The sequence below is a fragment of the Pituophis catenifer genome, unplaced genomic scaffold, assembly GCF_029215685.1.
Source record: "Pituophis catenifer annectens isolate HBS135680 unplaced genomic scaffold, rPitCat1.0.hap2 SCAF_9, whole genome shotgun sequence".
Classification (NCBI taxonomy): domain Eukaryota; kingdom Metazoa; phylum Chordata; class Lepidosauria; order Squamata; family Colubridae; genus Pituophis; species Pituophis catenifer.
In genome coordinates this window covers 1,141,377-1,156,054 of record NW_027256889.1, presented here as the reverse complement: position 1 = coordinate 1,156,054, position 14,678 = coordinate 1,141,377, and the positions used below count along the sequence as shown (strand labels likewise).

General features: G+C 46.3%; 1 protein-coding gene across 1 annotated transcript; it reads right to left on the bottom strand.

The window, feature by feature from the left end:
• Window positions 1-3,046: 3,046 nt before the first annotated feature.
• LOC139321241 (neuroglobin-like) lies at window positions 3,047-13,413 on the bottom strand. The gene is made up of 5 exons (XM_070949899.1): window positions 13,193-13,413; window positions 6,141-6,248; window positions 4,833-4,953; window positions 3,718-3,798; window positions 3,047-3,296 (listed from the first exon to the last, which is right to left on the bottom strand). Exons 1-5 carry the CDS (start codon window positions 13,411-13,413, stop codon window positions 3,171-3,173), a joined length of 657 nt encoding a protein of 218 aa, XP_070806000.1. The 3' UTR covers window positions 3,047-3,170.
• Window positions 13,414-14,678: the final 1,265 nt, after the last annotated feature.

The following is a 14,678-nucleotide window of genomic DNA, read 5'->3' as shown; positions in this document are numbered from 1 at the left end:
TGTTTACAGACCTTCTCCTTTGATATGTGGATTAGATCTGAGTAACCTATTTGGGGATGCAAGGAACTTTGAGTAAAAGATTTTTCCCCCATTTGCTATTTTGACTTGATTAACCTAGTTTCAGTTTGACTGTCAATTTCCTAGTGGAAACGCTGATTCTCAGTCCATTGCGGATTCTGCTAATGTTTAAGGGAAGATGGAAACAGTGCAAAGAATAAAATATATTTGGATATAAAACTTCCCACACCAGGTTGGCCTCTGATGTCTCCAGTTTATTGAATGAACCACAGGGGTTACGTTTCCACAAATAGAAAAAAACATTTTGAAGAGGTGTGGACTTTGATTCCCAGGATTCCCCAGCCAGCAATTCATCAGGCATGCTGGCTAAGGTAACACTGGGAGTTGAAGTCCAGGCCTCTTAAGATGCCCAAGATTGTGAAATGCTGATTTATAGACTGTTGGACGAGCGAACTGGACACCCTTTGTACGTGCAAGATTTGGAGAGACCGAGATTACAGCTACAATGCCAGGGGATGTCAGGGGATTTTAGGAATATCCAGGAGCACCAGGGTTATGGGATGGGTTGTTTCTGAGGAAAAAGGCAACCGACTTGATAAACAGCTCCAGAAATGGAATGCACCGTTTTCTCAGTCCCAACGGGCTAATCCTGAGCCAGAACTGAACGAAAACTATTTCAATTAGCAGCCTCTCCTTTTTCTTCTTCCAGTCTTTTTCCTCTCTCAAAGATAAGAGAAACAAAAGGAAAAACAAAGCTAAGTGTTGCAATGGGGATTTGTATTTAGGTCAGTGTTACTCAACCTTGGCAGTTTGAAGGCGTGTGGACTTCAATTCCCAGAATTCCCCAGCCAGCTCTGCTGGGAGTTGAAGTCCACAGACTTTCAAGCAGCCAAGGTTGAGTAACGCTGCTTTAGATATTCATGGAATGGATCCAACGGTGACCAAAGATCACAGCCAAAAGATACATTCATAGACCAAATCAGGTCAAAGAAAATTATGAATAATAAAAAAAAATCCCCCGTTGGGAAGATGCTCGGGGAGAACCAAAACAGCCCAGGTTGTGGGTTGTCTAAGAAGTGTGGAGTTGTGTTAGGAAGGGCATACAATGGAATCTGTGTTGGTCACTAGCTCAAATGCAGTGAGGATTTGAGGATTGGGGCTCTTCCGGGCACCAGAGTTTCTGTTACACCAAATTTACAATGTGGGAAGCAGCAAGATTTGGGGGGCTGAGTAGTTATGGGGTCGAAGGTACCACAGGCTATATTTTAATTTTGGCTGCTTATTTTTAGATTGCCACTGAATTTAAGAGCAAGCAAACACCTAGATAGATTCCCCCCCCCCGAGGACCACAGCATAGGAGAACACAAATAAAAAAACCTCTTTTTGTTCTTAAGTACAAATCTTTGATTTATGACCATAACTGAGCCCAACGTTTCTGTGGCTGAGACAGACATTTGTTAAGGGAGCTTTGCTTCATTTGCTTCAGTTGTTTAAGTGAATCGCAAGTGTTATTGTAAATGACTCACTAACTCAAGAATCACAGTTGTTAAGTTAGTAACACGGTTGCTAAGTGAATCCGGCTTGACTTTGCTCATCAGAAGGTCGCAGAAGGGGATCATGTGACAGGACATGGCAACCGTCATAAATGTGAATCATTTGCCAAGCTTCTGAATTTTGATCACGTGACCACGGGGATGCTGCAAGGGTTGTAAGTGTGAAAAACGGAGATAAATTACCTTTTTCAGTACTGTTGAAACTCTGAATGGTCAGTAAGTGAACTGTTGTAAGCAGAGGACTACCTGTAATGTGTTTTTGGGTTGCAATGAGAGAGATTGTTCTGAAAGGAGAGGCTCCCCAACTCTTTAACTCTGGAGAGAGACCCGTTTTGAAGACAGAGAGGATGAAAGAATGACAGCTACGATTCATGTGCCCATGTGAATGTAGCTGCTTTACAGAGAACATCAAAGAGGAGGCTTGAAAGAAACCAGGATCAGAGCCGGTGCTGAGAACAAACCACGCAGGAGGAAACAAAGGGGCCTTCAAAAGCAACCTCATTATTTGCCTCACAAGCTAATTGGGGTACAAAGCTGTGTGTGTGTGTGTGTGTGTGTGTGTCACAGGTAATAAAAGATGCAAAGAAAAGAAGAGAATCAAAAAGCAGATACCAACTCCCGACAGCCAGTTGGAGGCTGCGTGTTGAAAACAAGAAGAAAGAAATGGTGAAAGAATAACAAGAGTGGGAGGTCTTAGTCCAACCCCTTGCTCGGGCAGGAGATCCTCTACCATTCCACACAAATGGCTGTCCCAATCTCTTCTTTAAAACTTCCAGTGATGGAGCATTCACAACTTCTGGAGGCAAGTTGTTCCACAGGTTAATTGTTCTAACTGTCAGGAAATTCCTCCTTAGTTCCAGGTTGTTTCTCTCCTTGATGAGTTTCCATCTGTTGCTTCTTGTCCTGCCTTCTGGTCCTTTGGAGAACAGGTGGACCCCACCCCCGCCTCTTCTCTGTGGAAGCCCCTTAGATATTGGAAGGCTGCTACCAAGTCACCCTTAGTCCTTCTCTTTGTTAGACTAGACATACCCAGTTCCTACAACCATTTTTCATATGTTTTAGCCTCCAGCCCCCTAATCATCTTCGTTGCTCTTCTCTACACTCTTTCCAGGGTCTTAGCATCCTTTTAACATCATGGCAGTGATCATCCCGAGATCATCCCCATGCCTGACCAGACAACATCTTGGCCTCTCTTGAGGAGGACAGTCCCTATCCTCCATGTCTCCAAAGTTTTCCACTCTGAGATTGTATATCTGAAAGATTGCAAGGAATGGCTATAACGAAGCAAATTCTACAGATGCCGAGAGATGTTTGATGGGACACACTGGGCAAGACGGCTTCCGTCCAAAACCTTTCCAAGGTCTACACAATGTCACACTTTGTCTTCTTGTGTTAGGGGACAAGTTCAGGGCTTCAGGTGTGGGGCTGAGGGACTGCTGTAGCTGAACAACTGGAAGGGTGAAATGTAGACTCTGCAAGAACCACGAAGCAGAAATGCAAACTCTTCCCAAAAGGACCTTCCTTGGACAGCATCAGGGGCTCCTAGCAGGAAGTCCAAGGAGATCCTTCAACGAGCCACTTCCAGGAATGACACCTTCTTCAGATTTGGTCTGGAGCGGATTCCATGTCAGCTGTCTGTGGGGGAAGAAGGGGGCTGGCCCCCAGGCTCTTTCCTTCATTATGGAAGCCCCTGCGCATCACAGCTGCCAGGTATCTGAAGAGACCCTTGGGAATGAGGGGGGGGAGATTAAAGAGAAGGCATTTTTTTTATAACTCTAAGTGTAATTCAGCCAGTCCTCGACTTATGACCAGAATTGATTATTGGTGTTCTCTGAACTTAGTTGCTTCCTTGCAAATGTTTCATAACCCAACTAGGTAACATCATCAGTGCTACAAGGGAGTGGGGTTTGTGGACAGGAGGAGGAGGAGGAGACTGTGGGGTCCTTGGTAGTCTCTGAACTAGGTGGTTTGCTTGCAGAGGTTTCATAACCCAACTAACTAACATCATTAGTGAATCTGGGGTTTGTGTCCTGTTTATATACAGTCACTGTGAGCTCTGTCAGTTTTGATGGAATACGGTTTTCTTCTTGGTAATTAGGATACTTTCTGCTTGATAATCCCTGCTTACCTTCCAAATTCTCCTTACCTCCCAGGCCTTCTCAACTTCCAGAGTCCAATCTTCTTTGAGAATTGGCCGAACAGCCTGGATGAATTGAACTCCAATGTACTGAGAAAAAAAAGAAAAGAAAAATATAAAAAGCCAAAGAAACAACAGTAATTTGGGGAAAGAAAGACCGAGAAGTGGATTACCTGCTGTGAATTACTAGCAGCTTTTATAGCCATTGGATTGCTTTAAAATATATGTGTTACAGGCCACAGACATTTGAAGAGATACAGTCCTGGTTCTACAATAACATCTGAGAAAAGAGGATAAAATTTTATGGTGCAATTCCCTCGCCTCACACCATGAATTTTACAAGGGTTTAGGCTTGGTCATTTTTCATTTGTCTTCTTCCTTGGTGTTTATGCTTCAATTTTTTTTTCTTTCTTAGCAAGACCAATCAGGCAAAAAACAAAATCTAAAGAAACCAAAAAGCAACACATCTGCATGTTTTAATGGAGGACAGGTAGAGACACCGCACCTGCAATGCATTGAGTGAACCAGGCGATGTTGGCAGGAGACCAGCCAAGCATTTAGAAGAAGCAACAGCACTAATCACAAGGGAATATTGCTGCCCTTCCATAGGTAGGACAAGGAGAGGACGGACCTGGGGGCAGAGTTAAAAGTTGGAAGGGACCTTGTAGGTCATCTAGTCCAGCGGTCACCAACTGGTGGTCCGTGAGAAAATTTTGGTGGTCCACAGAAAAATTATTTGCATTTTTTTATATTGCACTTAATCAGGGGTCCTCAAACTACGGTCCTTTGGAAAATTGCTATCCTGTCTCCCCTGGTCCTTCACTTCCCTAGACTAGCCATGCCCAGTTCCTGCAACCGTTCATCGTAAGTTTTAGCCTCCAGTCCCCTAATCTTGTCGTAGGACAGCTCGCTGTGGGGCAAGAGTTACACTAATATCAAAGAAATGGTGGAATAGAATCATTAAAGAAAGGATGAAAAAGGAGGGACAGAATGAAATGTGAATGGCAAAAATTAAAATAATTCTTTCTTCATTTTAAATAATTTACGGTAAATAGAATTGTTAAATTTCCTGCAGTGAGTTGGCCGCAGAAAGTTGGCTGCGCTCCCTGTGTCCTTCCTCTCACCTCGTAGTAGTTGGGGGGAGCTCTATAATGGAAGTGGTTCTTTCCCAGCTCAAAGGCCAGGAGCTCCAGTTTGTCTTCTTGATCCAGCCGGGCCACGCTCTTCTCAACGAAGGACATCACTCTGGGGAGGGCGAGAGAAGAGAGGAGACCTCTTGGCGGGGAGGCGTTTGTCCTCCGTGGGACGCGAGGCCCCCATTCCTAGGAAATCTATCGAAGACCCACAGCAAAGTTCTGGGCAGGGCAGAAGTTCGGATTCAGCCTTGCATAAGAAGGGAGAAGGGAGGAATTCTCCAAATTATGGGAAATGTCTAGGAAAGCAAAAGAATGCAGCTCTTTCTTCCCATCCATGGGGTGTGGCGGCATGGGGGGGAAACGGCTGGAGGAGAGGGACTTGGAGGTCCCAAAGCATTGAGATAATCCTTTCAGAGTCTAGACTTGTGCTTCTCAATCTTGGAAGCTTGAAGAGGGCTGGACTTCAACTCCCAGAATTCCCCAGCCAGCAAAGCTGGCAAACTCCCGGCAAACTCCCAGAATTCTGGGAGTTGAAGTCCGCCCCTCTTCAAGCTGCCAAGATTGAGAAGCTCTGGCCTAGATATGCCAACTTCTTAGCTGGCCTTCAAGGATTATTATAATCTCCTCCAGAACCCATAAAGATCAAGAGATAAAACCAAGATGATAATGCAGGCCACATGTACCCTTCCTCTCCAAAAAACGGGGAAGATCGTGTTGCAGCAGCCAAATGTCAGGCCCATGGGGAAGATAAAAGCCAGAAAAATAAAAAAAGAGATTTCCCCTCCCCCCCAATCCTCTGCCAAAAAGCACCAAAACCGCCCAACTGCATGCCGCCTGGGGAATTCTGGGAGTTAAATTCCATGTATCGTAAAAGTTTATTAACATGTTAGTTAGGGAATTCTGGGAGTTGAAGTCCACCCAACTTAAAAGTTCATTAGCATCCTGGCTGGGGAATTCTGGGAGTTGAAGTCCACAGGTCCATAAGTCCCTGCCTTATGTCATTCTGGACAAATGGCTGTCCAGTCTCTTCTTGAAAACCTCCAGTGATGGAACACCCATAACTTCTGAAGGCAAGCTGTTCCACTGGTTAATTGTCCTCCTTGTCAGGAAAATTCTCCTTATTTCTGGGTCACGGAAGGATGCAAATGCCCTCGTGTTGCCCACGGCACAACGAAGGATCCAAGCATCCCCTGAGAACCATCTCTAAAGGGGACGATGGACTCTCAGTCCAGGTGACCCTGCCGTTTGGATGGAGGAGACCCAGAATCCTGGCCCAAAGAGGACCCCCAGACCCACCTGAGGCCATGAGCTTGCAGTTCCTTACTCATCTTCAGCTGCTGCAGATCGTCCACATCACGGAAGAGGAAAAAGACGTCTTTACACTCTGGGTGGGTCTCAAAGAGTCTGGAGAAGAAACAGGAGACAGTCCAGAGAGTGAGTTCCTTGGGAGGCCTTTGGGGAAATGGGGTCTTCTCTTCCTCCGAACTCTAATGGACTGTCAGGTCCCCAAAAGACAGGAGGAGGAGGAGGAGGAGGAGGAGGAGGAGGAGGAGGAGGAGGAGGAGGAGGAGGAGGAGGAGGAGGAGGTAGTGCAGTCTAGGCAACGGTCAGAGAAGAGTCTGCTCAGCCCACAGAAGGAAAAGGGGCTTGGCAAACATCTCAGAGGACACCGCCCCCCCCAACAGTCTCTGGGACTGTAAAGGTGAGGCGGGGAGAAACATGTACAGGAAGTCCTCGACTTACCACCACAATTGAATGTTTGAATGTTTTTTTTGTAAGCCATCCTGAGTCCTTCGGGAGAAGGGCGGCATATAAATTACATAAATAAATAAATAAATAAATAAATAAATAAATAAATAAATTGAGCCCAAAATTTCAGTTGCTAAATGAGACAGTTGTTAAGTACGTTTTGCCCCATTTTACAACCTTTCTTGCCATAGTTGTTAAGTGAGTCACTGCAATGGTTAAATTAGTCACACGTTTGTTAAGTGAATCTGGCTTCCCCATTGACTTTGCTTGTCAGAAGATCACAAAAGGGGGAATCACGTGATCCCAGGGTACTGTCATAAATATGAGTCAGTTGCCAAGCATCTGAATTTTGATTACCTGGCCATGGGGATGCTGCAAAGGTCATAACTGTGAAAAAGCCACTAGTATTTATATACTATAAATAGTATATAAATGTAAATAAGTATATAAACTAGTATTTATATACTACAAATACTATCTTTATTGCAAGGTTACATTAACAGAACCTTGCAGTGAGGGGTCCTTGGTGCTCTCTGGCCTTGATTGTTTTCTTGCACGCATCTCATTGCCCAAACAAGGTTAAATCATCATTGCTAAATATTCTCCTTTATTAGCAACTTGCAAGCCTGAAAGTTGGTTTCTTTCTCGCCCCCCCTCACCCCGACCATTGCAGTGCCAGAGAGTGGGGAGGGTCCCTTCTGAGATGTTTGCCAGGCCCCTTTTTCTCCTGAGGGCTGAGGGGTCTCTTATCTGACCATTGCTTATTCTGCAGTTCCTCTTCCTCCTGCCTCTCTTCTCACAGACCAGACAGCCCACCCCCATGTTCAGAGGCGTTTTTGAACCCCTTTTCTTTCCCCTCCTATCTTTGAGGCTCTGTCCCCTCCCCCCCTTCCCTCCTTCCCCCCTGGTTTTATGGCATCTTCTTTGGCTAAAAAAAAGGGGAGGGGGATAAACACAAGAATTGTTCAAGGAATGTTTATCCTGGCCTTTGTCATCGTGATCCCAGGATGTTTAAAACTCTCTTCAAACAAAAGCCAACACAATCTGTAAAAGCCATCTGAAAAGCACGTGTTAAAACAGCAGTGCAAACCCAGCCAAGCTGGAAATGGCTCCCTGGAGACTGAAGTGCCCGTCAGATCCCCAAGAAAGTTCGAGATTGCTTGGCCCTAAAATCTACTGGTCCTTTCATTTGTTAGTTTTTGATGCCAGGCGGGCTTCTGCGGCAGGTTGCACCCCCAAGATTTCAAATCTCAGTTCCCATCTCCCGGCTCTTTCCACCAGCCATCCTGGTAAGGGTTAAGTCGGGAAGAGAAGAGGAGAGGAGAGGAGGGAAGGGAAGGGAAGAGAAACAGATTGGAAAGGAACAGAATATGAATAAATGAAAAATAATGGAATGGAATAGAATAAAATTTATTTTATTTTTATTTTATTTTATTTTGAATTTGTATACCGCCCTTCTCCCTGAGGACTCAGGGCGGTGAACAGCCAAGTAAAAACATCAAGTACAAATATTAAAATGCAGTTAAAATATACATATATAAATTTGGCCCCATTAATTAAAAACAATAAACAAAACACTTAAAAACACTTAAAAAATTAGGCCAGCCCGGCTTGCTGGAAAAGGAAGGTTTTAAGGGCACGGCGGAAGGCACTGAGGTCTTGGATTCTCCTTATCTCTGGAAGCAATTGATTCCAGAGGGTAGGTGCCCCCACAGAGAAGGCCCTCCCCCTGGGGGTCACCAGCCTGCACTGTTTGGCTGATGGCACCCCAAGGAGGCCCTGTAGGAGAGGAGAGAAGAGAAGAGAAGAGAAGCAAAGAGAATAGGAATAGGAATAAGAATAAGGTAGGGTAGAATAGAATAGAATAGAATAGAATAGAATAGAATAGAATAGAATAGAATAGAATAGAATAGAATTCTTTATTGGCCAAGTGTGATTGGACACACAAGGAATTTGTCTCTGGTGCATATGCTCTCATTGTACATATAAGCAACAAGTGATAAATAATGATCATAATGATAAAACACAATCCCCATAAATCATAAGGTGCAACACTCAGTGATAGTCATAAGATACTAAATAAAAGCAATCAACATAAATCATAAGATAGAAATAACAAGATGCCTAGGAACTAGGAAAGATGAGAAGGCTAATAGGTAAATACAGCCCTACTAACGGTTCAATATCCCAGGGCATAAGACAGTATTGTGGGAATTAGTGGTTTACCATTGGGGGTGGGGGTGGGGGGCTGTCCTTGTGTCTGGTTGTTTTGGCGTGCAGTGCCCTATAGCAGGGGTCTCCAACCTTGGCAACTCCCAGAATTCACCAGCCAGCAAAGCAACTCTTGCAACTGTTTTCTCTGCAATCCTGACCATCCCTCAGAGTCTGTTTGGTTGCTGTGCCAGACCAGACAGTTACAGAGGTGCAAATGACAGACTCCATAATTCCTTTGTAGGACGCTTATCGGCAGCTCTTTGGGCCATCTGAGTTTTTGGAGTTGGCGCAGGAAGAACATTCTTTGTTGGGCTTTTTGGATGGTGGGCCTTTCAATATAATCCATGTGGATAAGGTTCAATTGGAAACTTTTCTGCAGAAATGCAAGGCATCTGGAGAGCTGTCTTTCTTCTTCTTACCCCAGTGAAAACAAACAAAGGCAACGCAACGGTGCAACACACGATTCAGAAGTTGAAAAGGATGTGTTAAAGTTTTGACTGCTCCCTAGCTCTCTGTCTGCAAGCACTTGGCCTTGACTAAATAACAAACAGACCTTCCTTTCTATCAAATTCTTTGAATGTTGTGGTTTCATTAAAAGAGGCTTAAGAAGATGAATCCGGTCGCGTCTGCTCCAGCGTGGGAGACGTGATCAGTGTATGTTGCAGCCACTTAAAAAGATGTCATTGATTTTGGATTCGTGGATTTGTGGCTCTCTTCGTGGGAGGAAACTGCATTGAAGCTGGGTAAGGGACAGAGACAGGCACTGAAAAGGGATGGGTTTTCCGTCGCTGGGAAATTCAGAGCCGCTGGCAAATGGGTGGCATATAAATGCGACCAATCATTCTTATGACTGTGCAGGCTGGAATCAGCTTGATGTTAATAACAGTACTTTAGTCTACTGCGCCACCAGGGCTCTTGCTGTTGTCCCTTATCAACAAACTTAAGAATTTAAAAAAACAAAACCCTCCTTTTTTATGATCCTGAAAACCCACTTTTTATGACCCTGTAGTCCGCATTAAAAATTCTGTGGCTGAAAGATGATTGTACTAGTTCTAACCAGGCATCTTTTGCAACATGGACAACCCTTTGTCTGAAATGGTAGAGGGTCTCCTGCTCAAGCAGGGGGTTGGACTAGAAGACCTCCAAGGTCCCTTCCAACTCTGTTATTCTGTTACTCCTTCCTTCCTTCCTTCCTTCCTTCCTTCCTTCCTTCCTTCCTTCCTTCCTTCCTTCCTTCCTTCCTTCCTTCCTTGGAAGGCTTTCAAGAAGAGAGAGCCCCTTGTCTGGAATGGCAGAGGGTCTCCTGTTTGAGCACCGGGTTGGACTAGAAGACCTCCGGGGTCCCTTCCAACTCATTTATTCTACATTCTACGTTCAATGTTTTCTCTCGTTCTCCTGCCAACATGAACAAACTGGACTTCCAGGGGCGCCAAAGGAAAAACAGCCCAGAGGACTTGCCAAATCGGACTCCTTCGGTGATTCTCCCTTGAAAGAGCTCAGTTCAAGAAACATAACGCTACCTTGGTGGGTTATAATTCAGGGCGTTCATCTATTTTGCTCTGATTTTAATTAGCCAGGAGCATTTGAATGGCGCAGCCACCTGAAAAGCTGGTGCCAGCTCCCTCGGCTTCTACACAAAACCCGTCAGGCGGGCACCTTAGCCTGCCAAACAAGGGAAGGCCCCTGGGGTGGGAGGGAGGCAGGAAGGTTCCACAAAAGCCGGGGCTGCCCTCCTGCCTGCTGCTGCCTCCCTTAGGCTTCCAGGGGGCAGGAGAGGCGTTAAGCCAGCTGGGCCCCAGGGGGTGAAGCCTAAAAGGGGCACAAGAGAGTTTTGCAAGGGAACTATTATTATTGAAATATATTTGTTGTCGGGGTGTGTGGGGGGACAATCTATGTGTATGGGGTTTTTTAATGGACATTTTTTTCTTGTTTTGTTTAGTTTAATTTTGTTCTTGTTTCTTTCCTCTTTTTTTCCTTTTAGAGTTTGTATTTTAATTTTGGAAAGAATAAAATGAAAAAAAAAAATATTGGAAAAAAAAAGAGCCAGCAAGGGGTGGGTGGATGGGGGCTGTAGAAGGAGGGGGGGGCTCAGATTTTTCTCCTTCCTTTTTTCTCTCTCTTCCCATGCCAGCCTTTGCCCTTGGCAAACAGGGGGTCCCTTTCCAACAGATTGCAGAGCCGCTTAACATCTGGAAATCAACCGGACCGTTGCAGAGGCTCTAGGCAGATTCTCATGCAGGGTTGATCCACAATGGCCCCTGAACAAGTTTCCAGAGATGCTTCCCTCGTTTGCGAGTCAGCGTGGATCAGCCCCGCTGGGAGACTGTGCAGAGGTCCGAGATCCTGATGCGAAAAGGTTTCCTGGGGCGGAAAATGCTTATTGGCTTGCTGTGAGTCTGATAATCACGAGTGGAATTTATTGCCTCACTGAATGATCCCAGGGGAGTAAAAACTGACTGTCTGCAGCAGTGGGCATTCCGGTATGACTGGCCAGGACAGGAGGAGGACAGTGGGGGCCTTGGTGGTCTCTGAGCTTGGTGGTTTTCATGCAGACATTTCATAACCCAACTAGGGAACATCATCAGTGCTAGAAGGGGGAGGAGGAGAAGAGGAGGAAGAAGAGGATTATGGGGTACTTGATGCTCTCTGAGCTTGGTGATTTTCTTGCAGAGATTTCATAACACAGATAGGAACTCCTCTCCCTTTTAGCACTGATGTTGTTACCTAGTTGGGTCATGAAAAGTCTTCAAGAAAAAAATGAAGTGCAGAGAGCACCAAAGACCTCACAATTCACCTCCTCCTCCTCCTCCTCCTCCTCCTCCTCCTCCTCCTCCTCCTCCTCCTCCTCCTCCTCCTCCCAAATTACCTTCTAGCACTGATCATGTTCCCTAGTTGGGTCATGAAAGGTCTGCAAGAAAACCACCAAGCACAGAGAGCACCAAGGACCCCCCAGTCCTCCTCCTCCTCCTCCCAACCCCCCTTCCCTTCTAGCACTGACAATGGACCACACAATTCAACCCTGAGTTACAAAGTCCCTCTTCCACTGGGCCCCCAATCTCCCCAGCCTTGCTTTTTTCACCATTGAATTTCATTTTGTCAGAGTAAAGGATTTTTATCCCTGTTTGCTATTTCAACTTGATTGATTGATTTTCAGCTTGACTGTCGATTATCTAGTGGAGACGCAGATTCTCAGATTCCCATTCTGGATTCTGTTCATGTTTTAAGGGCAGATGGGAACAGTACAAAGAATAAAATATATCTGGATGCAAAACTTCTCCCGAGGGAGAACCGAGATGGAAGTCTCAGAGTCAAATGGGGGGGAGGGGTTCCTTAAACGGGCATTGTGGTTGACTGGGAATGCCTCCCTGCGATGGAAGCCAGGGGCCAATCCTCCGTTTCCCCTGCCTGGCGAGTTGACTTCCCTTGGTTGGGGAGCCCGCCAGGCGTGGGAGAGGCTGCTGATCCCAAGAGATGCAACTTTGGGATGAATCATCTTGCAAAGTGGAGTCCCCCCCCCTTGAGAAACACTATTTTATTTCATTAAATTAGATTTAGAGATTCCCTCCCTGGACTGCCGACCTCCATGGGTGGCTTAGAAGTTAGAAAGGAAGAGAAGCCGGATGGCGGAGAAGAATCAACCCCACACATGAAGGAGGGAGGGAGGGATGAAGGGAAGGAGAGAGGGAGGGATGAATGGAGGGATGGAGGAATGGAGGAATGAAGAAAAGGAGGGAGGGATGAATGGAGGGAGGGGGGGATGAAGGGAAGGAGGGAGGAATGAATAGAGGGATGAAGGGGAGGGAGGGAGAAGTGCTTGGCCCTTATCTTGTCCAAGGCCTGGGAGAACAGCCAGGTCTTCTGGGGACACCTTCAGTGGGGCGGGGGAAGACCCCCAGATCTTTGGGGAAGATGCAGATGCTGCAATAGAGAAAAGCTTTATAGTAGTCCTCAACTTACAACCATTTATTTAGTGACTGCTCAATGTTACAACAGGACTGAAAAATAGTGATTTAGGACCAATTTCCACACTTTTGACAGTTGTCCCAAAGGTGCTTTTTTCCAAAGGACTTTGGTTTTTTCCTTGAAGACATTTCGCTTCTCATCCAAGGAGCTTCTTCCGTTCTGAGTGAATCTTCTGACTCATTCAGTCAGAACGGAAGAAGTTCCTTGGGTGAGAAGGGAAAAGTCTTCAAGGAAAAACAAAGTCCTTTGGAAAAAGCACTTTTGGGGCAACCCTGACCTGGATGACGGACAATCGCCACAGACATTTATGACCCCCACAGTCACGTGACCAAAGACCAGCCTTCCCCCAACAGCTGCACATCGTGGCTTATGTTGCATTGACTGGGATGTTCCCTTGCAAGAGAGAAACCTTCGAAGCTTACCCAATAAAGACAATGATCCCCACTCTGGCGATGTTCTTATGGAGAAGGTTCCAGGACTCCCGGATCCACTCTTTCTGGGCCTCGGAGAGGGGAAACGCTTCCTCCCTCTCCCCATGGCTGCCGTCCGTCCCTTTCTCATCCAGGCCTAAAGCTGAGCCCCTCCTGTCTGCAGAGACGGCTGGGTCCGTTGCGTCCCCCGTGCTGGATAAGGTGCATCCCATCTGCAGCACAGGAGTTTCCCACCCTTGAAGGACAAAGACAGAGAGGTAGCAATCCAGAGATGGAATAAACCAGGATCAGGCCAGTAGTTCTTCAGATCTTGGCTTGGGAGCGGTGGGGGGGACATACAGCTGCTGTTTGACTGCATGCAATGGTGTTTGTCAACCTTGTTCACTTTAGATGAGTGGACTTCAACTCCCAGAATCCCCCAGCTAGCTCTTAGGAATTATGGGAGGTGAAGTCCACAAGCCTTAAGTGACCACGATTGAGGAACAATGGCATAGAGTGATTCACTTCAACATGCAAATGCAACTACAGTATGCTTCACTAAATTAACCCGGGTTAGTTCTTTCCCAAGAAGAACGGAGGTCACATGTCCCAGTCGAGCTGGCCTTCATTCCACCCTGAAGGAAAACCACGTTCCTTCTCCTTTTTCAGTCTCAGTAGCATCTTGTTTCTCCTTTTCATGTTTGTTTATTGTGGGTCTGTTTTATTTCAAGCAGGCTGGGTGTCGCCCTGCTGGAAAATCCAGCCCTCAGCAGCTCAGCCGTGAATATCCGAAACCGCCAAAGCACCCACAAAGTAACATGGCAGGTACCGAGTGTCTGGGGGTTCACGGAAAAGGTGGAAAGGGAAGAGGAGGAGGAGGGGGAGGGGGAGGACTGTAGGGTCCTTCATGCTCTCTGAGCTGGGTTGTTTTCTTGCAGACGTTTCATTACCCAAGTAGGTAACATCATCAATGTTACAAGGGAGGGAGGTTTGTGGGGGAGGAGGAGGAGGAAGACTGTGAGGTTTTCTTGCAGCATCTCATAGGTAACATCATCAGTGCTACAAGGGGGGGCTCTGTGTTTATATGCAGTCCCTTCTAGCACTGGTGATGTTACCTAGTTTGGATAATGAGTAATCAAGTCCTCTATTGATCCGTGGAGAATGCAGATCAGGGAGGGTGCTTGCATTGTGATGCCCCCTTTAACATTTCCAGGCAAGGCTGGTCTGCTTTTCTCCAGCGGTCAATGCAGGCTTGATTCGGCAAGCTCTTTGCCGTAAACCGTACGATGAACGGTTGTAGGACCTGGGTAGTCTCAGGAGGAGAAGCTCTGGGGTGACGTGATAGAAATCTTCCAATATCTGAGGGGCTGCCACAGAGAAGAGGGGGTCTTCTCCAAAGCCCCTGAAGGCAGGACAAAAAGCAACGCATGGGAACGAATCAAGGAGAGAAGCAACCTGGCATTCAGGAGAAACTTCCTAACAGCGGGGACAATTAGCT